Source organism: Oratosquilla oratoria, chromosome 6 (genome assembly GCF_046742065.1).
Source record: "Oratosquilla oratoria isolate Oo_2021 chromosome 6, ASM4674206v1, whole genome shotgun sequence".
Taxonomy (NCBI): Eukaryota; Metazoa; Arthropoda; class Malacostraca; order Stomatopoda; family Squillidae; genus Oratosquilla; species Oratosquilla oratoria.
Genome location: NC_134782.1, coordinates 84,116,534 through 84,142,433, shown reverse-complemented (window position 1 = coordinate 84,142,433; position 25,900 = coordinate 84,116,534). Strand labels below are relative to the sequence as shown.

General features: G+C 39.9%; 1 protein-coding gene across 5 annotated transcripts in view; it reads left to right on the top strand.

Moving 5' to 3' along the window:
• Nucleotides 1-25,900, top strand: part of bchs (WD repeat and FYVE domain containing 3 bchs) — a 404,566-nt gene that overhangs the window by 248,489 nt on the left and 130,177 nt on the right. For all 5 annotated transcript variants that reach the window (XM_076187465.1, XM_076187467.1, XM_076187468.1 and 2 more), the window contains exons 40-46: nucleotides 1,892-2,068; nucleotides 2,778-2,957; nucleotides 3,221-3,442; nucleotides 3,802-3,976; nucleotides 10,647-10,834; nucleotides 12,612-12,868; nucleotides 12,984-13,082. In XM_076187465.1, the coding sequence (XP_076043580.1) occupies nucleotides 1,892-2,068; nucleotides 2,778-2,957; nucleotides 3,221-3,442; nucleotides 3,802-3,976; nucleotides 10,647-10,834; nucleotides 12,612-12,868; nucleotides 12,984-13,082 (1,298 nt within the window). The remainder of the gene's footprint in view (nucleotides 1-1,891; nucleotides 2,069-2,777; nucleotides 2,958-3,220; nucleotides 3,443-3,801; nucleotides 3,977-10,646; nucleotides 10,835-12,611; nucleotides 12,869-12,983; nucleotides 13,083-25,900) is intronic.

The window sequence follows — 25,900 nt, the reverse complement described above, 5'->3', positions numbered from 1 at the left end:
CCATCTATTCTCCACTCTCAACTTATCTTCCACCAAAAAATGATCTGATATTCCCCCACTCTCTTCCCTTAGAACATGTATATCCTTAACTCTTCTTATCATACTCCTATCTACCACTACATAGTCCATTAACGCTCTATGTACCACCCTTCCATCCACCACCCTCTTCCATGCGTACTTATGCTTGACTTTCTTCTGAAACACTGTACAGTCAACTCTCAATTTAACAAAAGTTAATTTTTAAGGAATTTTTTAGATAACACAACAATTTTGATTTAACATGATTTGAATTTGGCCGTAAGAGCACTGAGAGAGAGGGCCTCCACGCGGTCAGTCTCCTGCTCTCTGTTTTGATCTCAGTCTGAAGCTAGCCTGCACTGTGAGTGGAAGTGTCTGTGTACAAGTTACAGAGAAATGAATAATTGTTACAGAGAAATGAATAATTTAGTTAGAGATTGTAAACTCTCATTTTCTGTTCTACACCAAAACAAAAAAGAAAATGGTGTCACCAACCCACAATTAATGGTAAACTAATTTTTAAATGTATGAACCCGTAGTTATAAGTCGTAAAAGCTTGAAAAATTGTTAAAGAGAAATGAGTAATTTAGAGATTGTAAACTCTCATTTTCTGTTCAACACACAAAAAAAACAAACAAAAAAAACGGTGTCACCAACCCACAATTAATGGTAAACTAATTTTTAAATGTATGGACCATGATTATAAGTCATAAAATCTTGAAAAATTGTTACAGAGAAATGAATAATTTAGTAGAGATTGTAAATTTTCGTTTTCTGTTCTACGACTGCCCGGGAGTCGGAGGAAGAGGCAAGTGAGGCGGAGAGTGGCTGGTGATGAGAGCGGCTGGTGATGAGTGCACACATAGAATAAATAACTGTGTACTACAAATAAATACAAAGAATGTGTGTTTTTGTAACCTACAAATGTATTAGTAATGTGTTGTAACCTACAAATGTATTAATAATATGTTTGTTAAAGTTCAGAGTAACAAAATCACAAAATAGACAAGACTTTCCCAGTGTCCAGGAACCGAACCCCCCCATTACCATTATTTCCTATGGGAAAAATATGTTTAACTAATGTGACTTTGATTAATACGACGTCTCCAGGAACGTAACCCTCGTGTTAATTGAGATTTGACTGTATTTGCTATCATCAACTCTCTAGACACGTCACCATCAACTCTCCACTACGATTCTTTCCTGGAACTCCACATTTCCCAACCACTCTATTGGTTCATTTCCTACCCTAGCATTAAGGTCTCCCAATACCACTACATTGACGTTCCTCCCTAATACCTCTATGCACTCATTTAAATCCATCCTCCCTTCTACACTCTTCTCACTACCAGGCCCATATGCACTTACAAAAACCCACATCTCCTTTCCCAGTTTCACCTTCATCCACATTAACCTTGAAGAAACCTCCTTCCACTCCACTACAAGTTTACCTATCTCTTCACTTACTAGTATAGCCACCCCTTCTCTCCCTCGTCCTCTCTTCACTTCTAAGAACCTCCCAACTACACTCTCAAACTCACACTTGCCCCTCCCTTTCAACTTAGTTTCACTTAAAGCCAACACATCCATCTTTCTTCTCACAAACATACTACCTATCTCCTCCCTTTTACTCTCATCTGTACCCCATCCACGCACATTAAAAGACCCAAATCTTAGGGTACTGGTTGGAAAACTCCTAGACCCTCTTATGCCTTTACTTTGTATATATACATCTAGAAAAAATGTAAATATAAAAATGAGTTCATGACCAACACATTTGGCCCCAAAAAAATTCTAGAACAAAGTACCATTACTGAAGGTACAATGGAACATCTTTGACCACTTCTCCAAACTGGGCACTTGTTTCTTGCAGGTATTCAAGATCACCTTAGCAGCTAGCGGAGCAAATAAAGCCCCTGAGCTTGATAGTGTGAGGGAGTTGGTTAATGAAGCTGCTCAGAGACTTTGGAGCAATTTCTTGGAAGGTGAAAAGAAGCAGTCATACCGCCTCCCTTGGGAAATCCCTACACAAATCCAAACTGTCACTAATGTAAGTTCTGTACCATAGACCCTTAACTTTCTAGGTATTCATCTTGATTTATGGAAATGTTCATAATGGGATTATACTTTATTTTGAAGTCTTGCATATATTTTTTAATTATGTTTGTGACATGTGGATGTGGGTGGTTCTCAAAGTGACTTGGATGTTTGTAATAACACATGGCAAGTTATTCATGACAGGATAAAGATTATTCTAGTGTCTTATTACCAGACACATATTAATAATTTGTCTGGATCATACACATTCTTTAAATACATTTCATATACTGTCAATTTGATTCCTTTTATGTGTCCTTCCACCTGGAAAATTTTATTTCTGAATGGAGTTTTCTTAATCATCTTTTGTTGGTTTTATTCATACTTCACTTCTGTGTACTGATGAAATTAGACATCACCATTCTTGTCTCTATATTTTATATATTTCATTAATATACCTGATTTTTTACATCTGGTTGTGGTGTACTAGTTGTGATAATTCATCTCATTATGTCTATATGTATTTGCTGTGGATTTGAATATACATGTTAATTTGTTTATATATTCATATTTGTTTTTGTATTTACCTGATTTACCTAAATGTGTTAATCTACTTGCATTGTATATATATATAGCATGTGATAAGTTGTCTTATTTTGATATATATATATATATTTGCCCACACACAAAAAATACACATTTTTATGGTTATGGTCATTCAGAAGCTTCAAAAAGTCACAGGAGGGTTAACTAGATTAGCATCAAGGAGCAAAAGTAGACGTGAGGACAGTATTGCCACCAGGAAAGTTAACCTACCAATGGCAGATGTGCAGATGGCAACATTTACTCATATTTCTATCATCAAGGACTTGGTTGATCTTCAACATAAACAGCATATACAGGTTGGATACTTGTTAATTTGGAACTATTTGTAAGAACAAGAAAACAACTTGAATATACATATATATATATATATATATATATATATATATATATATAAAGGGGAAAAAACCCTTGATATATGTATGTAGAAACAATATGTATAGTAATAGTGAATGGAGAAAATTAAGTAGTGTGTAAGAGTGTGAACAGAGATAAAAAGTAATATATTTGTCATTAAGTAGGTATGTATAAAAGAGGATGAAAATAATCTTTTATGTTTCAGAAACAATTGCATATACAGAACTATATGTGGGAAGAATGGCAGAGACAAGAAAGAGAGCTTTTGAGAGAGAGAGGTGTTTGGGGTCCACTAAAAGGATCCCATCTTGATAAGTGGGTATTAGATGCCACTGAAGGCCCTTGCCGTATGCGGAAAAAAATTGTACGGAATTATAGGTTCTACCAGCATTACCCATATAGGCCACAACTGGAAATGAATGAAAATGTGAGTAGCTATAATATCAGTAACTTAGTAATTTGGCTTTAAATTCTTTCTTAGATTTTAGGTACATTGTATCATTGGGTTCTCACCATAAACTCTGGTTCTTTTCTTTAAATTTGCTTCACTACTTATATGGCAGTGTTCTTTCCATTCACACATAATTCCTGTGGTCAGGGACAGGGATAACACTTCATCCATATGGTGCAATAATGAGAGGATCAGGTGAATGGGTTTTATATGGGTGATGGGTGGGTGTATGCTTTGAGTTTGCCACACCCCTTTATAAGGCTCTCTTTCTCCATGTATGTATTGTATGTACTTACACTGGTGGTATAATAATCTTTACTCCCAACAATTTACAGCGTCAGCTGAAATATAAAGTTGCTACGAGCTTCGATAGTAAAGAATATGCTGAAAGACTACGGTGTGAAAGTCTACTAGATCTTGAAGTGAAGGAAAAGGACACTATTGTTGAAGAGGAACTCATTACTGGTCCTGATATAAACAATGGTGCTTCAGAAGATGTTAGAGAAATGGGTGAGTTAGTACTTCTTGCATATGACAATATTTATGCAAGATGTTAGAAAAATAGATGAGGTTGTAGCAGTTTTCAATTTAAAACCATGATTTTGATTGAGGTTAACTTTTCTACTATAGAAGGAATTTATGTGTACATTTGTCTTTATAACTACAAGTAACTTTCCATTTGTGCAAGGGATACATTCCCAAGAATCTCGTGTACCGTATTTTTCGGACTATAGCCCGCACCGTTATATGACCCGCACCCCCTTACACCTTAGTGAAAATCCACACAAGACCCGCACCGCTGTATGACCTGCAGTCATATGGCGTGCACGGCAGTGTAGATCCGACGATGTATACTACCCATGCATGGGTGGCCACAGGCACAGCTCACGGCAGTTGTTGTTACGGCCGGCCGTTGATGTGGTGATCAAAGTAATTTGAAAGCTGAGGCTTTTTTCTAAATTTTCTGTTTCATCAATGCTTATGTGATTTATAAAAAAAGATATATGTTTTCCGATATTGGCAGGTTTCTTGGTGATATCTTGCTTTTCAGGATTCATCACACGTCAAAGGCCGACACGTACGTACACAACCTCACAATTTGGTTTCTGAAGCTGCCACTAGATGTAGTGGTAGCTTCGATGAAAGAGGGGTGATCTCGAAAGTGTGCAACTGATCTTACGATGCCTTTGGGATGGGTCGAAGACGTGGCATTGCGATTCATGATCATGATACCAGCATTCCTCCAGTCCTATTTATTTCTGATTGTGATGAAGATGAAGAATAACCAACAAATTACATTTCAATATATTTTATTGCACTTATATATATATATTACAAAGAACCTTAATAAATTTGTGTAAATAATGCCATAAAACCCTGTTTGATTGTTTACCGGTAATTAATCAATCAATTGGTTTATAAATGCCATACAAAGACTGGTAATTAATTATTAAACCAAACAATTTCCAATGGTTAGTTTTCAATAGAATAGAACAATAATAGAGCACATTACTGAACTGTTATGAACAGAGTCAATGGAGCACATCGTTATTAGAAAAAAAAAAAGTGATCACAGACGACAGTCAATGTTTATGAAGGCGTATCATCGCTCACGAAGCCATCGAATTCCTCATCCTCTGTATCGTCATGGAAGAGGTTGTGGTATAAATCGGCCAATTCTGATGCAGTGACCTCATCCGTTTCCATTTCGATTTCGGATTCATCCGATTCCTTTTCCGAGTTGTAGCATGCATCGAACATTGCAGGATGGCACATTTCTGATTTACGGAAACCGTTCTGAATAGTCGATTCTTTAATTTTCTTCCATGCTTGAACGACCCACATGTAATGCATAAATTTAGCATTAAGGAATCAGGTACAGTTTGTAATTTGTAATTGCGAAAATGGCCGCCCGCTTGTTTTTGTTTGATCGCGACACACAATGTTGGTGTTGGTACCAGTCAGTGTTGTATTATATGTTCATGCTGTTTAGTTAGGCCTGTTTTATTTGTGATAATGCCTTTATTAATAACAAGAGCATGTAAAGTGGGTAAGATACTGACAAATCCTACCTTCTCTTTGTCGTTTGTCTCAATCGTGTGCGCTGTATTATGACATTAATCAACTTTCATACGACGAACCCGGTCGGTCCCCCCGCAAATCCCCGATCCGAGAGGGCACCCAGCTAAACTAATCGTTCAATTTTTTTTTTGACTGCGTAAGAGGGCAATTTCTAACCAGAATCCACAGATAACCCGCACCTTTATATCACCCGCACCCCCAAATTTTGGCCCCTTTCTGGGGCAAAAAGCTGCAGGTCATATACCGAAAAATACGGTACTAAGAAGTGTAGCATAATGGAGTTTGGAAAAAGCAAAAACAGAATATTAGGAAAATATACAATTGGAACCAATGAGGTAAAGAAGGCAGGATCCGAAAAAGATTTGGGGGTAATTATCACAAATGACTTGTCCTATGACAAACAGATTAACAAATTTGTTGGAGAGGCTTACAACTTGCTAAGATCAGTAAAAGTGGCATTTGCATACTTGGACGAAGACATGATAAAAAAAAATATTGGTTACATTGATAAGGCCTGGACTAGGGTATACGGCGACATTGTGGTCACCCAGTACCAAAAAGAATATAAAGAAAATAGAAAGGTATGGAGGTTCTTAGAGTGAACTCTTTGAATGAAAAGGAAAAGGAGAAGGAGTACAAAAAGAAGCTGAAGGAGGAGTGGGAGGGAGTGAAGGATAGAGTAGAGCTAGGTGTGGAGGAGGAATGGGGATGGTTCAAGGAGAGAGTCACAAAGTGTGCAAAGATGGTGTGTGGAAAAAGAAGGGCAGGAGGAAATAGAAGGAAGGGTAGTGAATGGTGGGATGAGGAAACAAAGAGGGTTGTAGAAGAGAAGAAGCAAGCTTTCACAGATTGGTTACAAAATAGGACGAGGTAGTCATATGAGAGGTACAAAGAAAAGAAAAGAGAAGTAAAGCAAAAGGTAAAGGAGGCAAAGAGGAGAGCAGATGTGAAATGGGGTAAGAGTATGACAGAAAATTTTGAAAGTAATAAAAAGATGTTTTGGAAAGAAATTAACCACTTCCATATGGTGATGCCTACATAGGCGGTATGAGGAGCAAGTGGGTACTCGATGATGCCGATGTCGGCATCTTGATTATATTTATTGTAGTCGTACCTACATAATCTCCATTCTCTCTAAACTGGCTTCATCAATTTTCTATGGTTATCAAAATACACAGGTGAAAGAGAACGAACGATTGAGCACTGACTTTATTTTTTATAATGCGATTATTATGACGCAACATCGCACGTCGGGCAGCTAATGCTGCCAGACATGCGATGTCCCACAGAGTGAAGAGGTTAAGAGAGGAAGAGGAGGCGAATCAAGTAGAGAAGAAAAGGTAAAAGGTGCAGATGGAGAGATGATAATGGAAGAGAAGGCAGTAAGGGGAAGATGGGCAGAATATTTTAGGGAGTTGCTAAATGTGAAGGAGGATAGGGAGGGAAAGATAGCTGTAGTGGGAAATGCTAAGAAAATGAAAGTGATGAGTGAGGAAAATGGAGGAGAAATAAGGAAGGATGAAGTGAAGGCAGTTGTTAAGATGATGAAAGCAGGTAAGGCACCTGGTCTGAATGGATGCCATGCAGAATGTCTGAAAAAAGGAGGTACAGTGATGGTGGACTGGTTGATGAGGTTATTTAATGTTTGCTGGAGAGAGGGTAGAGTGCAGGAGGACTGGAGGAGTGCCTGTATAGTTCCACTTTATAAGGGAAAAGGGGACAAGTGTGAATATAGTAGTTTCAGAGGGATTAGCTTTTTAAGTGTAGTTGGGAAGGCTTATGGGAGGATCTTGATTGAGAGGATTAGGAGAGGAAGAGAGGGAGTAATTGGTGAGGAACAGTGTGGATTTAGGATGGGTAGAGGTTGTGTAGACCAGATCTTTGTGGTATGACAGATATGTGAGAAAGCTATAGGAAAGGGGAATGATGTTTTTTGGGCTTTTATGGATCTGGAAAAGGCTTACGATAGGGTAGACAGAAAGGCACTGTGGGAGGTTATGCAGATATACGGGATAGGAGGAAAGCTTCTGGGAGCTGTCAAGAGATTTTATGAGAGCAGTAGAGCTTGTGTCAGGATTAGAAATGGAGAGAGTGAGTGGTTCGAGGTAAAGGTGGGACTTCGTCAAGGATGCGTTATGTTGCCCTGGCTGTTCAGCTTATACATGGATGGGGTAGTGCGAGAGGTAAATGCAAGGGTAGTGGGTGAGGGATTGGAGATGGTTAAAGAAAATGGAGAAAAGTGGGAGGTGAGCCAGCTGTTGTTTGTGGACGACACTGCACTTGTGGCAGGATCAGAGGAGGGATTGAGGAAGTTGGTGACAGATTTTGGGAGAGTATGTGATAGAAGAAAGCTAAAGATGAATGTGGGTAAAAGTAAGGTGATGAGATGTACAAGGGGTGAAAGTGGCAGCAGACTGGAAGTGAGCATTAAGGGAGAGCGACTGGAGGAAGTGGATAGTTTTAGATACTTGGATGCAAATGTGGCAGGAAAAGGTGGAGTGAAGGTGGAGGTAGAATGTAGATTGAGAGAAGCGAGTAAATGCCTTGGTGGATTGAAGGTGTGTAATGAGGAATAGACATTTGGGAATGGATGCTAAGAGGAGACTGTATGAAGGAGTGATTGTGCCAACAGCACTGTATGGGGCAGAAACATGGAACATAAGAGAGGAAAAGAGAAGGAGTTTGAATGTGTTTGAGATGAGGTGTCTGAGAAGTATGATGGGGGTTACTAGGCTAGATAGAGTGAGAAATGAGGAGGTGAGGAAGAGAACAGGGGTGGAAAGGGAATTGGGAGATAGGGTTGATGAAAGAGTATTAGGATGGTTTGGACACATGGAAAGAATGAGTGAAGAAAGACTTGTAAAAGAGGTATGGAAGGCAGATGTGGAGGGAGTGAACATGAGGGGACGTCCTAGGATGAGGTGGATGGATGGGGTGAAGGGGGCTTTGGGGAAGAGGGGAATGTCTGTTGAGGAAGGACGGGAGAGGACAGAAGACGGGTGAATGAGAATGGTTGTATATGGATGATGTTGTGATGCATGAGGTGGAATGGGCGGGGGGATGGGGGGTGAGGTATGTGTGAGCAAAATTTGACGCAGCCCGAAGGGATTTCTCCCCGTCTTCTCCTTTTATGCAATGGGGGGACGGAGAGGGGGGTCGCCGATTTAATGAAGTGGCCTTGCTGTGGATGTGCTGTGTCTTGCGACACTGCTTCTGACCCAGGGCAGTGGACAAGGTGCAGGGATGACCCGTCATCCAGGAGGTGCTAAGATAAGAGGGAGGGTGGGGGAGTGTGGAGTGTATTCAGGGATGGAATGGGTGGGAATGATTTTATGCCTTTCCTTTTTGGCTATCTATCTTGTAAGGGGGAAAAAGCCTTGGTATATGTATGTATGTATGTTTGTAGAAAGAATCCAGAGAGCAGCAACAAAAATGGCACCTGCACTCACAAACTTGTCATATGAGGAAAGATTGGCTAAACTGGAGTTACCGACGCTGGAGCAAAGAAGAGAGAGAGGCAACCTACTGACCATCTACAGAATCATGAAAGGCACAGAGATTCTCGATAGAGAGGACTTACTAAACTGGGACAAGAGAAACACAAGAGGACATGGAAAGAAAATAAAAAAAACATAGCTATAGAATAGAACTGAAGAAAAACAGTTTTCCACATACAGAAGTCCCTCAATTAACACGGATTCAAATAACACGGATTCAATCACACGCGGATCTTATTTCAAACCATCTCAAATGTAGAGAACTGTTTTAAAATTTGCGCCGAGTCGGCCACGCATACGCACATGCGCGGCAACATCGCAAACATTTGCGGTGACTGCTTTCTATTTTACCATATACTGTACAGTCAATCCTCAGATAACGTGGTCATTATGTACTGGGAACTGCTCAAACAAGGGTGTGGGGTGAGGGGATAGCCATGGGTGGCTGCCTGCGGTTATGTGTCAACCTCCAGGTATTGATGCAGGAGGGAGGGAGGGGAGGAGAGGGGGAGTAGGGGGTGGTAGGGGGGTAGCCAACAGGTTTTAGCTTGTCACTTCCACCACCCGCGCTGTGCTATCGTGAAATTTCACTGCCCTAACCTGTTGAGGGGCTTTGCTTCCACCACTCACACCGTGTTATTGGAATTTTACCACATTAACATGTTTAATGTTTCTTGAAATTTTTACCGCGTTATCCAAAATTTGCATCACTATATTGGCACATTCTAAGATGTTGTCACATATGTAATTTTTATTTTTATTTGTGCTTAGTAGCCCATGAGTGTTGAATTCTAAGAGTTGTTTGGGTGTATATTTCATAGAATTCAAGTGATGGTGGTGGTGGCCAGTGACACAAACAGGCATCAGGACAAGCCAGGTAACGGGACGAGGGAGGGAAAACGGGAGGGGACCAGGAGGTGGCAGGGGTGTAGCTGATCAACTCACAGTGCCTCTCAGGCGCAGACTACAGTATATTTACATTGTTTTGTATATTACATAGGATACATAATAAATATTATATTTGTACAATTGCATTTGCTTTATTCTTTTTAAAAATTAATTTGTATGATGTCATAAATAAACTTGTACATTGGATATTAGCTGTGAGGTAAAGTATTCTGAAGCTTAGGTCTACAGGTAGTTTTTGCAGCTTGCAGGATGGTAAATCCTGCAAGCTGCAAAAACTACCTGGGGTACAGTATATACCGGTATTTAATATGGAATGTCAGCATATGTGGATTTGGTCATACATGGTAATTTCAGGAACCTAACCCCTGTGTTATTTGAGGGACTCCTGTATAATGGACACTTGGAACAAACTGGATAATGAAATAGTATGCACAAAAACCATTCATGAGTTTAAAAGTAAACTAGGCACTGTGAGATACAAAGGCGGGACACCACGAGCATAGCTCCCCTTCCTGCAAAATACAACTAGGTAAATACATACTCCTCCCCTCCCCGTTCCCCACCCACTCCCTTCCATGCATCACAGCATCATCCATTGGATGGATGCAATAATACCATTGTAAAATGGTCACAGTTTTTCCCCTCATTTAGTAGTTGTCCTGTCACTTATGATAATACCATATTTATTACAGACATGCAAGGCCTGAAAGGTGCTCTAGTGAAGGGTACAGCTCGAAGCTTGTCCGAAGTTGAAGAGGAAGGGGACACCATGGGTCTGGATGTAGTAGACCTTGGTAATCAAGACAACAATGCAGTACAGGAAGATGCACATAATCCTGAGAACCAGACTCTCCTGAGATTACTAGATCATGGGGAAAAGGTAGGTTCGAAGTGGAAGCCATGAAGCCATGTTGTTATTTAGCTGCCCTCAGTGTCATTGATTTATAACACAAAACGTATTTATCTATATACCAAGAACTTCTCCCCCTTATAAGGGATGTAGCTAATTCAAAGACATACCTACTCCCACCCATTCCACTTCCCTCCACCACCCTTTCTTCCCTCTCATGGTAGCTCCTCATGGATGATGGGTCATCCCTGTATACTACCCACTGCCCTGGGTGAGAAGCAATGTAGCAAGACACAGCACATTCACAACAAGGCCACTTCACTTAATTGGTGACCCCCTCCTCCATCCCCTCATGCAGAAAAAGAGAAGACTGGGAGAAATCCCTTTGGGCTGCATCAAAATATCATTCACACATAAGACCACTTACCCCCCCCCCCATCCCAGACATTCCCCTTTTGCTCAATGCCCCCTATACCTTGTCCATCCATCTCATCCTCAGTCTTCCCCTCAAATTCACTCCCCCAACCTCTACTTTCCACACCTATTTTACTTAGCTTTCTTCACTCATTCTTTCCATGTGTTAAATCACTCCAGTACTTTCCTCAGACCTATCTGTCATCTTTTTCTCTCTCGCTCTCCTCCTCACCTCCTTGTTTCTCACTCTATCCAACGTAGTAACCCAAACCATACTTCTCAGATATTTCATCTCAAACACATTCAAACTTTTCTTCTCTGCCTTTCTTAAAATTCAAGTCTCTGCCCTATACAAAGCTGTTGGTACAATCACCCCTTCATAGAGTTTCCTCTTTGCATCCATTCCCAGATGCCTATTTCTCATGACATCTTTTAATCCCCCAAGGCCTGTACTTGCTTCTTTCAGTCTACAATTAACCTTTATTCCCACTTTTCCCTTTCCTGCCAAATGTGACCCCAAATACTTAAAAATATCCACTTCCTTGTCACTTGTTTTTACCCACATTTACCTTCAACTTTCTCTTATTGAATACCTTCCCAAACTCTGTCACTAACTCCCATAATCCCCCCTCTGACCCTGCCACAAGTGCAATGTTGTCAGCAAACAACAACTGGCTCACCTCCCACTTTTCTTCATTTTCTTGAACCATTTCCAGTCCCCTGCCCATTACCCTTGCATTTACTTCCTGCACCACCCCATCCATGTACACATTGAACAGCCATAGTGACATGACACATCCCTAATGCAGTCCCACCTTTACCTCAAACCACTCGCTGTCTCCATTTCCTGTTCTAACACAGGTGCTACTACACTCATAAAAATTCTAATGAGCTCTTGCCAGAGGTCCTCCATTTCAAATGATTTGTATTTGTTTAATGTTAAAATTCATATATGGTTCCAACTTGGACTGTATAACCTTATTCCCCAGATTTTACTCATAGTGCCAGCTTGGGCTATATCTTTTAGATTATACCAAGAGTGCTGTTGTATGAAAAGCTATTATTCCATATACTATAGCTATTTAGTCTTTTTTTCAATTTGTTCCCATGATCTTGTGGACCTCCCATCAAGAGATGTCTTTGGTCACTGTAGTTTACCCTCTTCAGTAACCAAACACCACAATCGAGTCACCAGTTCCTCTTCAATTCTTCTATATTGGCAGCTCTTAATACTTTAGTTTCTTCTTGCATTGCTCATCTGCCAAGTTAGGAACCAGTTTGATTGTTGCTCTTTGTATCAGTAAAGAGTGTATCTTAATGGTAGAATGATCAGTTAATATTACAGATGTATGTTTCTCATAAATTGTGTATCTGTCCTATATTTATTTTACAGCAAATCAGCCACAAATTTCGGTGTGCTAGAATCCAAGGTTTGGATACCATTGAAGGACTTCTTCTGTTTGGAAGAGAGCATTTTTACATAGTAGATGGTTTTACTCTTCTCAAAACCAAAGAAATTAAAGATATTGCCTCAATGCCACCTGGAACACATGAACCTATCATTCCATCTACCAACCCACAACCAGTTCCTCGTCAGCATTCATGCTCAAAATTCCATTATGATGAGATTAGGGAAGTTCATCAAAGAAGGTAGGTTTGTAGACTTAGTCCAAGTGAGCCCCTGAAATATTACTTGAAATAATGGATTAGATACCATTTTTTTCCATGTTTTATTTTCATGATCACTTTTTCTTTGGTTCCATAGATATCTTCTGCAACCCATTGCACTGGAAATTTTTTCATCAGATGGCAGGAATTATCTTCTAGCATTTCCCAGGAAGCTAAGAAACAAAATATATCAGAGGTTAGATTTTTATTTTTTTAAGGTTTCTGTTGCTTTCTAGTGACTATATTATATTTAGCCTGTAACACAATATATTGGAGAGCCCACACTTCATTAGAGAGGTTGGATGGGTGTTTGACTGAATTCAGGAAAAAATTATTTAAATGGATGTGAATGGAATGCTGAGAGGTTAGCTGAGTAGAGAGAAGAATGTAAAGGGAAGGAATGGACAGATGTTAATGGAAGTGAAGTCTGTGAGTAGCAGATAGGTAGAGTATGTCAAGGAATTGTTGAATGTTGAGGAGGATGGGAGTATTTGGTTGTTCCAGTCAGAGATGCCTGGAAAATGACTGTGATAGCAGTGGCGGCACCAGGGGGGGGCTTGGGGGGGGGGGGATTAGCACCCCCAAAAAAGTGGCCAGCCCCCCCATTAGCCCCCCCAACTGAAATGAGCAAATTGAAAATTCAAAACACTCATTGAAATAATTTTATTAAGTGGAATTTTTAATTGCCAGGGCTAAAGATTTGTCAGCCATCAGTGCTAGCCCTACCATTATCCCCCTCCCCTTCTGAAATGATGATAATATATGTGTATTATCATATTACTATTAGCCCCCCAAAAATTTGCTCAGCCCCCCCTTAGCCTCCCCAACTAAAAATTCCTGGCGCCGCCACTGTGTGATAGGATAAGTGAATGATGAGGCTGTAGCAAAAGAGAAATACAAAGAACATTGAAAGAAATGAAAGCTGGTAAGGCACCTGGGCTATATGGTTACAGTTTTGAATGTCTAACAAGGGGTGGAATATAGTGGAATGCCTGGTGAGAATGTTTAATATGTATTTAAAAGAAGGAAGTTTACTATTGGATTAGAAGAGTGCATGTATAGTTCTACCATACAAGAAAAAAGGGTTAATTATTGATGTAGTAGTTTTAGAAGAATCAGTCTGTTTAGTAAAGTGCAGAGGGGAACAGAGGGAGTAATTAGGGTGGAGTATTGTGTATTTAGGATAGGAAGGTGCATAGATCAAGTATCTATATCAAGACAGATATGCAAAAAGATGTATTTTGGGTTTCCATGTGTTTGGAGAAGGCATCTAACAAGGTTGACAGGGAGGCATTGTGGAACATAGTACTGATGTATCAGATAGGGGACAGTCTTTTGATGGTGGTCAAAAGTTTTTACATGAGTAGTAGAGCATGCAAGGGTAATGGGTAGGGGATTGGAGATGGTTAAAGAAAATGGAGAACAATGGGAGATAAGCCAATTATTGCTTGCTGATAACACTGCACTTGTAGTAGGATCAGAGGAGGGATTAAGGAAGATAATGAAGGAGCTTGGGAAGGTGTGTGAAAGGAGAAAATTGAAGATGAATGTGGGTAAAAGTAAGGTGATGAGATGTACAAGGAGAAAGGATGGCAGCAAATTGGAAGTGAGTATTAAAGGAGAGGCTGGAGGAAGTGGAAAGCTTTAGATACTTGAGGGTGCATGTAGTGGGAAATGGAGTGGAGGTGGAGGTAGGATGTAGAGTGAGAGAAGCAAGTAAATGCCTTGGGGGATTAAAAAGCGTAATGAGAAATAGACATTTGGTAGTGGATACTAAGAGGAGATTGTATGAAAGGGTGATTGTGCTGACAGCACTGTATGGGGTAGAAACATGGAACATAAGTAAGATGATGAGGTGAATATTAAAGGAGAGAGGCTAGAAGAAGTGGAGAGCTTTAGATACTTAGGGGCGCATATGGCAGGAAAGGGAGGAGTGGAGGTGGAATGTAGATTGAGGGAAGCAAGTAAATGCCTTGGGGGATTAAAAAGTGTAATGAGAAATAGACATTTGGGAATGGATGCTTGGACATTGAATTTACCTAGTTGTATTTTGCGGGAAGGGGAGCTACACTCGTGGTGTCCCACCTTTGTATCTCGCAGTGTCAAATTTGCTTTTAAACTCATGAATGGTTTTTGCGAACACTATTTCCTTGTCCGGTTTGTTCCAGGTGTCTACCACTCAATGTGGAAAACTGTTTTTCTTCAGATCTCTTCTGTAGCTATGTTTTTTGATTTTCTTTCCATGTCCTCTTGTGCTTCTCCTGTCCCAGTTTAACAAGTCCTCTCTATCAAGTATTTCTGTGCCTTTCATGATTCTGTAGATGGTCAGTAGGTCACCTCTCTTCTTTGCTCCAGAGTCGGTAAATCTAGTTTAGCCAATCTCTCCTCATATGACAAGTTTGTGAGTGCAGGTGCCATTTTTGTTGCTGCTCTCTGGATTCTTTCTATTTTCTTTATATTCTTTTTGGTACTGGGTGACCACAATGTCCCCGCATATTCTAGTCTAGGCCTTATCAGTGCGACCAATATTTTTTTAATCATTTCTTCGTCCAAATATGTAAATGCCATTTTTATTGAGCTTAGCAAGTTGTAGGATTCTCCAACAATTTTGTTTATCTGTTTGTCATAGGATAAGTTGTTTGAGATAATTACACCCAAATCTTTTTCGGATCTCTCCTTTTTTACCTCCTTGGTTCCAATTTTATATTGTCCTGATATTCTGTTTTTGCTTTTTCCAAACTCCATTATGCTACACTTCTTAATATTGAAGTCCACCTCCCTCCCAAGAAAATGGAGAAAAGTGGGAGGTGAGTCAGCTGTTGTTTGCAGACGACACTGCACTTGTGGCAGGATCAGAGGAGGGATTGAGGAAGTTGGTGACAGAGTTTGGGAGAGTGTGTGAAAGAAGAAAGCTGAAAATAAATGTGGGTAAAAGTAAGGTGATGAGATGTACAAGGGGTGAATATGGCAGTAGACTGGAAGTGAGCATTAACCCATTATATCCCAAGTTTTTTTGGTCAAGAATTTCCACGGTTTTCTGTAATCTAAGTAATGTGAAGGGTTATGAGAGACAATGTATAGTGGTTTTAATGCTTTATTTCCTGCAGTAAGCTTATAAGAAGCTGTCCTCAAATGAGGACACTGGGATAATATAATAGCTTTGTATAGTGATAATCTGTTAGCAAAGGATACTATAAAGAAAAACATATTGTTCTCTTTTTGTGTGTTTGATGCTGAAAACTTGTAAAAATAAATCTGATATTCTAAAAAAAATATGATATAAAGTAACCCAATACAAATAAACTGATTCATGAAAGCCAATATATCATTTTGCATTAACTTTTTGTGATAAGGGGCAAAACATTCTATACAGAGTGTTACATTGCATTTAGCACAATATGTTCTTGGTTTCTTGGAGCAAGGCTTCCTTTGGCACTGTCTTTGTTGTTCCCGTTTTGCAACAACATGGTCCTTTCCGTCATACCGAACATCAGCGAGTTTCGTAGATGGGCTTGGTGCATTACTTTTTCTCCCCAGTTTTCTGCCTGCATCTCCCAACTTCAAATAAGGCACACATACTGCTCTTTTGAAGCTTACTAAGTCAAGGTGTTCCTTTCCTTGATGTAGGAATTTATGGATGATCCACGCATTTACAATCATCATGTCTAATACACGTGTGAAGAGCGGCCAATACCACTTCTTTCCTCGTAGAGAAGTTGCGTATTTCCCAGTCAACCAGTCATGGTGATCTACACCTCCCATATAAGCATTGTAGTTGTTCAGAACATTTGGCTGAGGAACATCACCTTTTGCTTTTATATCACTTTGCCATCTCTTAACCTTTTTGACAGGTTCAATGGTATCATAATTTGTTCCAACACACACACACTTGTTGTCAGACCACCTGACAAAAAGAATTTCTTCATTTGTGTCAAACATATAATCGTAGGTGCCTCGTTTCTCTTTTTTCATGATATTTGTTGGCCGTAAAGGACATTTGCTCAATCTGCTTTCCCTGACTGTGCCTGTGTCCTGATAACCGAGATTCCTAAGACGAACTAACAAATCATACCCAGTGAAAAAGTTGTCAAAGAAAAGAGAATGAGAATTTGGTACTTTCACTGCCTCTAACATTCTCAAAACAACCTTTGTTCCGAGTAGCAGGCCATCATTATCATCATTCCTAGAACTCTTGCCACAATGCATGTCAAAATTATAGCAGTAACCTGAGGCTCCACATACAGCCCAGAATTTGTACCCAAATCTGATGGGTTTACCTCTCATAAACTGCTTCAATTAATTACCTCCAGAGTACTTCACCATCATTTCATCTACAGATATGAATTCCTCAAATATGCCAAACTGCTGAAATGACTCTTTGGCTAGTGACAATAGAGACCAAATTTTGAACCCTTTGTCATGTGTATTGTCCTTGGCATCTTCATTATTGCAAAAATGTATAAGACTTTTCACAAGCTGATAACGATTTCTTGACATTGCCCTTTGAATGATTGGGACCCCGAGATCTTCCTCACTTGACCAGTAATCTCTCTCAGAAGGAACTTTGTGATATCCAGAAAATGGTAATATTCCAATGAATGTTTTCAACTAATCAACACTGAATGTAAAATCACACATATTTTTACATGAACTTGCATAGCGAACTGTCTCTTTGACAATGTGCTCATAGATGCCGGGAGTCATAAGTTTCTCAAACAGTTCCAGAGGTGATAAAGTATCTAGATTATCTTTCATTTTCTGCAAACAATCCCTGTGATGTTCGGAACGCCCTTTGACCTTCCTGTATTCAGGAGTTTTGTTTCCATACGGGTTCAGAGTCACAAAATTTGCGTTTTTTTCTGGATGATGTAGCGGCTTTAGCTTTATTTTCAGCATGTTCTTCTATCGGCACTCTATCCACATGAACTTCTAAGGTACCAGGCACATCTTGAACAGATATCTCACCCATTTCATCTTCAGCTATATCCTCCTCGTCAGTCAGTTCATCTACATCCGGTGGTACAATAATCACATCAGCTCTTTCAGCTGTATCTTCCTCTTCATCCTCATCAAACAATAATTCAAGGGCTTTCTCAATTGTGAGTGCAGAACGTTGTCTCTTCGCCATCTATGATGAAATTGAATAATATACTTAAGTTTATAAAAGAGAATAATAATAATAAAATAAAACAAAAAATAGCAATTCATTCTGTATTTTTTATTCTTAAATTTTGGCTTGCATTGGCCATGTGAGGGGAAACATATCCCTCGCACATTGACACTACTATTATACAGTAACTATATAACTACTATAACTAAATAGTTGCACTATCATAATGCACCAACCTTTGAAGCAGTATTCAGTCAGATGTGTTGCCTACGACGATCCGAGCACAAATGATGTATTAGTGGGTGTAGCAGGCACCGTCATCCATGGCATGTTGTAACATGAATAATTAGAGGGTGTTGCAGGTTCTTTTATCGTTGTCCTGTTGTGACCTGTAGTAGCACATGCTTCTATTATATTGTCCCAGTGTCCTCATTTGAGGACAGGCATTTTATAACATTGCTGGCTTGTTGGGTACTAATAATAATTACCTGATATATAATGTACATGGTAAATCAGCGTCTTAGAAACATGTGACAACACCTATAATATCGGTGTCGATAGAGTAGTACTCTGTATTGAAGATAAAATGTTGGCTTATTTGTGGCTCAATTTATCCCTGAAATTGGACCCCAACTAAATGCTTTTGTATGCATCAGTGAAACATAGTTTAACATGAGGTTGTTGCAAAAACATTATAGTTTGTATTTTATGTATCTTTGAGTTATTCTATTCACTTATTAATGAATATGACAATAATATACCCGGTGTCCTCAAATGAGGACACTGGGACATAACGGGTTAAGGGAGAGCGACTGGAGGAAGTGGATAGTTTTAGATATTTGGGTGCAAATGTGGCAGGAAAAGGTGGAGTGGAGGTGGAGGTAGAATGTAGATTGAGAGAAGCGAGTAAATACATTGGTGGATTAAAAAGTGTAATGAGGAATAGACATTTGGGAATGGATGCTAAGAGGAGACTGTATGAAGGAGTGATTGTGCCAACAGCACTGTGTAGGGCAGAAACATGGAACATAAGAGAGGAAGAGAGGAGTTTGAATGTGTTTGAGATGAGGTGTCTGAGAAGTATGATGGGGGTTACTAAGCTAGATAGAGTGAGAAATGAGGAGGTGAGGAGGAGAACAGGGGTGGAAAGGAAGTTGGGAGATAGGGTTGATGAAAAAGTATTAGGATGGTTTCGACACATGGAAAGAATGAATGAAGAAAGACTAGTAAAAGAGGTATGGAAGGCAGATGTGGAGGGAGTGAACATGAGGGGACGTCCTAGGATGTGGTGGATGGATGGGGTGAAGGGGGCTTTGGGAAAGAGGGGAATGTCTATTGAGGACAGACGGGAGAGGACAGAAGACAGGGGTGAATGGAGAATGGTTGTATATGGATGATGTTGTGATGCATGAGGTGGAATGGGTGGGGGAATGGGGGGGGTGAGGTACAGGTTGGGGCAAATCAAATGCCCGAGTTTTGAAAGGCTATTAGGAAAAGTAAAACAATACTTGCAGGATTATTTGTTGTTTTATTCAAATCAGTATACAATGCCGTTTGTGTGATCACGTTTTGAAGATGGCATATGTAGCGATGTTCTGTTGAAGGCGATGTCTGAAGTTTTCGGTTGCTCTTCGGCACATTTCAAGGGGTATTGCAGCGATTTCCTCCCGAATTCGCATCTTAAATTCTTCCAAATTGTGTGGCCGACTTCTGAACACTTTCTCCTTCAGATATCCCAACAGGAAGAAGTTGCAAATGCTCAAATTAGGTGAGCGTGGGGGCCACTCGACATCACCCCTCCGAGATATGAGGCGTGACGGGAACATCTGTCGCAATTTAACCATTGCAACTTGAGCAGTGTGGGCTGTTGCTCCATCTTGTTGGAACCAGATGCCTCCCAGATTTGCCCCACCCTGTAGTATATGTGAGCAAAATTTGATGCCGCCCAAAGGGATTTCTCCCCGTCTTCTCCTTTTCTGCACGGGGGGATGGAGAGGGGGGTCGCCGATTTAGTGAAGCAGCCTTGCTGTGGATGTACTGTGCCTTGCGACACTGTCTCTGACCCAGGGCAGTGGACAGGGTGCACGGGTGACCCCTCATCCAGGAGGTACTAAGATAAGAGGGAGGGTGGAGGGGAGTGGAGCGTATTTGGGGACGGAATGGGTGGGAATGATTTTATGCCTTTTTCTTTTTGGCTACCTCCCTTGTAAAGGGGAAAAAGCTTTGGTATATGTATGTATGTACCTCCCATTTCTGACTCCAGTTCCATACTTTATTCAGGTCTTCCTGCAGTGATTCGCAATCCTCTTCAGTATTTACTTTCATTAACAGTTTGGCATCATCAGCAAAGAATCTCATGTAAAATTTCACATCATCATCCATGTCATTCACATAAATAGCAAACATTATTGGAGCTAGTACAGATCCTTGTGGTACTCCACTGATCACCTCTTTCCAATCTGAATATTTTTCTCTGAGCACTACTCTCATCTTTCTACCAATCAGGAAGTCCTCCATCCATTTTATTAGGTTCCCTTGTATCCCTCCTATATGTTCGAGTTTTTTTTAATAATTTTCTGTGTGGTACTTTGTCAAAAGCTTTTTGCAAGTCCAGGAAGGCACAGTCAGCCCATCCATTCCTTTCTTGCACTATGTCTATTAATCTTGAGTACATACATACATACATATACCAAGGCTTTTTCCCCCTTCCAAGGGAGGTAGCCAAAAAGGGAAAGGCATAAAAACACTCCCACCCATTTCATCCCTAAATACACTCCACACCCCTCCCACCCTCCCTCTCATCTGAGCACCTCCTGGATGACGGGTCATCCCTGCACCCTGCCCACCGCCCTGGGTCAGAAGCAGTGTCGCAAGACACAGTACATCCACAGCAAGGCCGCTTCATTTAATCGGCGACCCCCCCTCTCCGTCCCCCCTTGCATATAAGGAGAGGACGGGGAGAAATCCCTTCGGGCTGCGTCAAAATTTAATCTTGAGTAGAAACATATTAAGTTTGTGGTACATGATCTTCCTTGTCTGAACCCAAATTGTCTTCCAGGTGTTTTACCTATCTATTCTTGATTTTCTCACAAATTTTGGCTATAGTGCTTGTTAGTGAGACTGGCCTATAGTTAGTTGGTTCTTCCTTGTTTCCTCCTTTATATATTGGTACAATGTTAGGATTTTTCCAGTCTTTTGGTATTTTCCCTCTTTGAGTGAGCAATTTATTATGTTATGTATTTTGTCCATTAGTTCTTCTTTGCATTCTTTTAGAATCCAATTTGCAATTCCATCTGGGCCATGTGATTTCCTGACGTCAAGGTTTGAGAGGTGTTCTAATATATCTTTTTGTGCTATTGTTATGTTGCTCATGGGGGGAGATCGCCTTTCATTACCTTTGTTCCAGTATTGTGTTTTCTCTCTAGTGAAGACAGAATTAAAGTGATTTTTCATGATTTCAGCCATTTCTAAATCAGTGTATTCTATATTTCCTTGACGTAGTTTCACCATTTCTTGCGCTTGTTTTTAAGTTTACCATTCTAGTATTGATAGAATAGTTTGGGTTGCCCTTTGCATTTATCTATAATATCCTTTTCATGGTTCCTTTTTTCCTCTCTTCTTACTTTAACATACTCATTTCTATAGTTTATATAGACTTGCCATTTTCCAGGTTTTTTATCTTTTCTCCACCTTTTCCAAGCTCTGTCCCTTCTGTCTTTTGCCTCACTGCATCTCTTGTTGAACCAACATTTAACCTCTTCACTCCGGGGCACATCGCACGTCTGGCAGCATTAGCTGCCCGACGTGCGATGTTGCGTCATAATAATCGCATTATAAAAAATAAAGTCAGTGCTCAATCGTTCGTTCTCTTTCACCCGTGTATTTTGATAACCATAGAAAATTGATGAAGCCAGTTTAGAGAGAATGGAAATTACATAGGTACGACTAAAATAAATTTAATCAAGATGGCTACGTCGGCATCATCGAGTACCCACTTGCTCCTCATGCCGCCTATGTAGGCGTCACCGTATGGAAGTGGTTAATGTACACTCTCTCTCGCTTCTGTCTTGGTATGTGCTTATTTACCCCTTCATTGTAATTATCCATCAAGATATTCCATTTCTCTTCCATGTAAAACTTTTCCCAGTTTGCATTCTGGAAGAATTTCTTTAGTTTTGCAAAGTCCATTTTGTTGGAAATCAGTCTTCCTTTCCAATGCTTTTCATTTCTCTCCATGTATATTTCTTCCTTTAGTTCAGTTTCAGTGAGTATATGGTCACTTTTTCCAATTGGTGTCTTGTATTGGATTTTATCCACAATTTCAGGTTCTGTTGTAAAAATTAAATCTAGTTTCGACGGCTCTTCGTTGTTTCTATATCTGGTGTTTTCACTGACCCACTGAGTCATTGTGTATTCCATGGTCATATCTAGTAGTACATTACCCCACAAGTCATCTCCTCGCACTGTCATGTTTTCCCAACAAATTTCTTTGCAATCGAAGTCCCCCATAATTACCAGATTACCCCCGCCCATTAGTATCTTGTTTAATGATTGCCTTGTATCTTCTAACATTTTCGTATGCTCGTTCTCTTTCCAAGAGTTCATTTTTAGGGGCACATAAGTCACCACAAACTGTCTACTTTTCATGTTCTTGTCTTCAACTTTTATCATGATCAGTTCTACATTACCTTTGCCCTCCTCTATTTTTGTCACATTCAAGTTTTTCTTGGCCAAGAACATGATTCCTCCTCCCTGAAGGGTGATTGTGCTGACAGCACTGTATGGGGCAGAAACATGGAACATAAGAGGAAAAGAGAAACAGTTTAAATGTATTTACCTAGTTGTATTTTATGGGATGAGAGCTATGCTCATAGTGACCCAATTTCTTATCTCTCTGCATCCTGTTTATTCTTAACCCCTTTGATACGATGACGCCTACGTAGGCGTCATGAGGAGCAAGTGGGTACGCGAGGATGCCGATGTCGGCGTCTTGATTATATATGTTGTAGTTGTACCTGCGTGACCCCCATACTCTGTAAACTGGCTTCATCATATTTTCTATGGTTATCAAAATTCACGGGTGAACAAGAACGAGCAATACAGCGGTAACTTTATTTTTTATAATGCAAGTATTATGACACAACATTGCACGTCTGGCAGCTAATGCTGCCCGCGAGATTTTGGCCCGTATTGAAGGGATTAAAATCTTGTATAGTTTTGGCACTCACTGTTTCTCCATTTAATTTGTTCCAGACATCAATCACTCCATGTGGGAAGCTATTATTTTTCAAATATCTTCTGTAACTGTCCTTCTTTAGCTTCTTTTCGTGTCCTCTTGTTTTTTTTTCTGTCCCATTTTAATGAAATGTCTGAGAAATATGATACGGGTTACTAGGTTGCATAGAGTTAGAAATGAGGAGGAGAGCAGGGGTGGAAGATGAGTTGGGAGATAGGGTTGATGAAAGAGTATTGGGATGGTATGGACACATGGAAAGAATGAGTGAAAAAAGATTAGTAAAAGAAGTGTGGAAGGCAGAGGTGGATGGAGTGAACAGGCGAGGGCAACCTAGGATGAGATGGATGGATAGGGTGAAAGGGGCATTGGGAAAGAGGAATGAATGAAGAAGACAGACGATAGGGGTGAGTGGAGAATAGTTGTGTATGGATGATGCTGTGATGCATGGAAAGGAGTGATTGGGGGATGGGGGATTAGGGAGTGGTTATGTGTGATGTTTTGATGTAGCCCAAAGGGATTTCTCCTTGTCTTCTCTTTTTCTGCATGAGGGGATGGAGAGGGGGGTCACTGATTAAATGAAGCAGCCTTGCTGTGGATGAGCTATGTCTTGCTGCATTGCTTCTGGTCCAGGGCAATGGGTTAGATGCAGGGATGACTCATTATCCAGGAGAAGCCAAGAAAAGAGGGAGAAAGGGGTGGTGAATGGGAGTGGAGTGTGTGGGGATGAAATGGGTGGGAGTGGATTTATGCCTTTGTTTTTTGGCTACCTACATTGTAAAAAAAAAAAAAAAAAGCCAAGAATGAAGAAAAGAGTGAATGGTTTGAGGTGAAGGTGGGACAGTGCCAGGGTTGTGTGATGTCATTATGGGTATTCAACATGTATATAGATGGGATGCTAAAGGAAGTAAAGCATGAGTGCTAGGCAGGAGTTTGGAATTGGTGATTGAGAGTGGAAGGCAGTAAAGGGTGAGCCAGTTCTTGTATGCAGTTCAATGTACTTGTGGCTGACTGAGGATAGACTGAAGAAGTTGGTGGCAGAGTTCGAAAGTGTATGTATTTACCTAGTTGTATTTTGCAGGAGAAGAGCTATGCTCGTAGGGACCTGCAGTTTTATCTTTCCGCATCCAGTTCTTTCTTAAAGTCATGTATATTTTTAGCACGCACTGTTTTCTCTTTCAATTTATTCCATGTATCTATCACTATGTTGAAAGTTATTCCTTTTCAATTCTCTTTTGTAACTGTCCTTCTTAAGTTTCTTCTTGTGTCCCCTTGTATTTCTTTTGTCCCATTTAAGTAGATCATCCCTGTCAAGGATTTCCATCCCTTTCATAATTCTATAGATGGTTATCAAATCGCCTCTTTCTCTTCTTTGCTCCAGAGTTAACAAGATTAGTTTGTCCAATCTTTGTTCGTATATCAACATGCTGAGTGTTGGTGCCAACTTTGTTAGTGCTCTTTGAATTCTTTGTCTTTTTTTTTTTTTTACTAGGTGTCCATAGTGACGCTGCATACTCTGATTTTGGTCTTATCAGTGTAACTAGGATTTTCTTCACCATTTCCTTGTCCATGTAGTCAAAGGCCACTTTCATTGATCTTGTTAAGTTGTAGGTTTCTCCAACTATTTTGTTTACATGTTTGTCTGGTGTCATGTCATTTGAAATGATCACTCCTAGGTCTCTTTCTGAGTTTACTTTTGTAACTTCTTTTGTTCCAATTTTGTATTGGCCAGATATTCTATTTTTGCTTTTTCCAAATTCCATTATACTACATTTTTTAATGTTGAAATTCAGTTCGTTCTTTTTACTCCAATTCCAGATTTTGTCCAGATCTCCCTGAAAAGATTTGCAGTCTTCTTCTTCATCTGCAAAGAAGTTTATATAGCATTTAATTCCTTCATTATCGGAGCCAACACAGAGCCTTGGGGTACTTCACTTATCATGTTTACCCATTTTGATTTCTTTTCTCTAAGTATCACTCTCATTTTTCTTCCTTCCAAGAAGTCTTCCATCCATTCCAATAATTTTCCTTGTATTCCACCTATTACTTCAATTTTTCTTAGTTTTTTGTGTGGTACTTTGTCAAAAGCCTTTTGTAGGTCCAGGAAGGCACAAACTGTCCAGCCATCTTTCTTTTATTATGTCTAGCAATCTTGAGTAAATGCATATTAAGTTTGTAGTACATGATCTTCCAGTTCTAAATCCAAATTGGTTGGGGTTTAATATTTTATTCTTTTCTAAGTGTTTAGTCCATTTGTTTTTAATAAATCTTTTGCATATTTTTGCAGTTGTGCTTGTAAGGGATACTGGTCTATAATTTGTTGGATTTTCTTTATTTCCTCCCTTGTATATTGGTACACTATTAGCATTTTTCCATTCTTGTGGTACTTTTCCTTCTTTGAGTGAGAAGTCAATTATCTCGTGTATTTTGCCTGTGAGTTCGTCTATGCATTCTTTTAATATCCAGTTCGCTATTCCATCTGGCCCATGTGACTTTCTGACATTGAGTTTTTTTATTTGGTCTCTTATTTCTTTCTGTGTCACCATTATTTCTTTCATTTTAGGGGATCCTTCCTGGTGACTATCATCCCACAATTGTGAGCTTTCAATTGTAAAAACAGACTTAAAGTATCTGGTCATTACTTCAGCCATTTCTACATCTTCTGTGTATT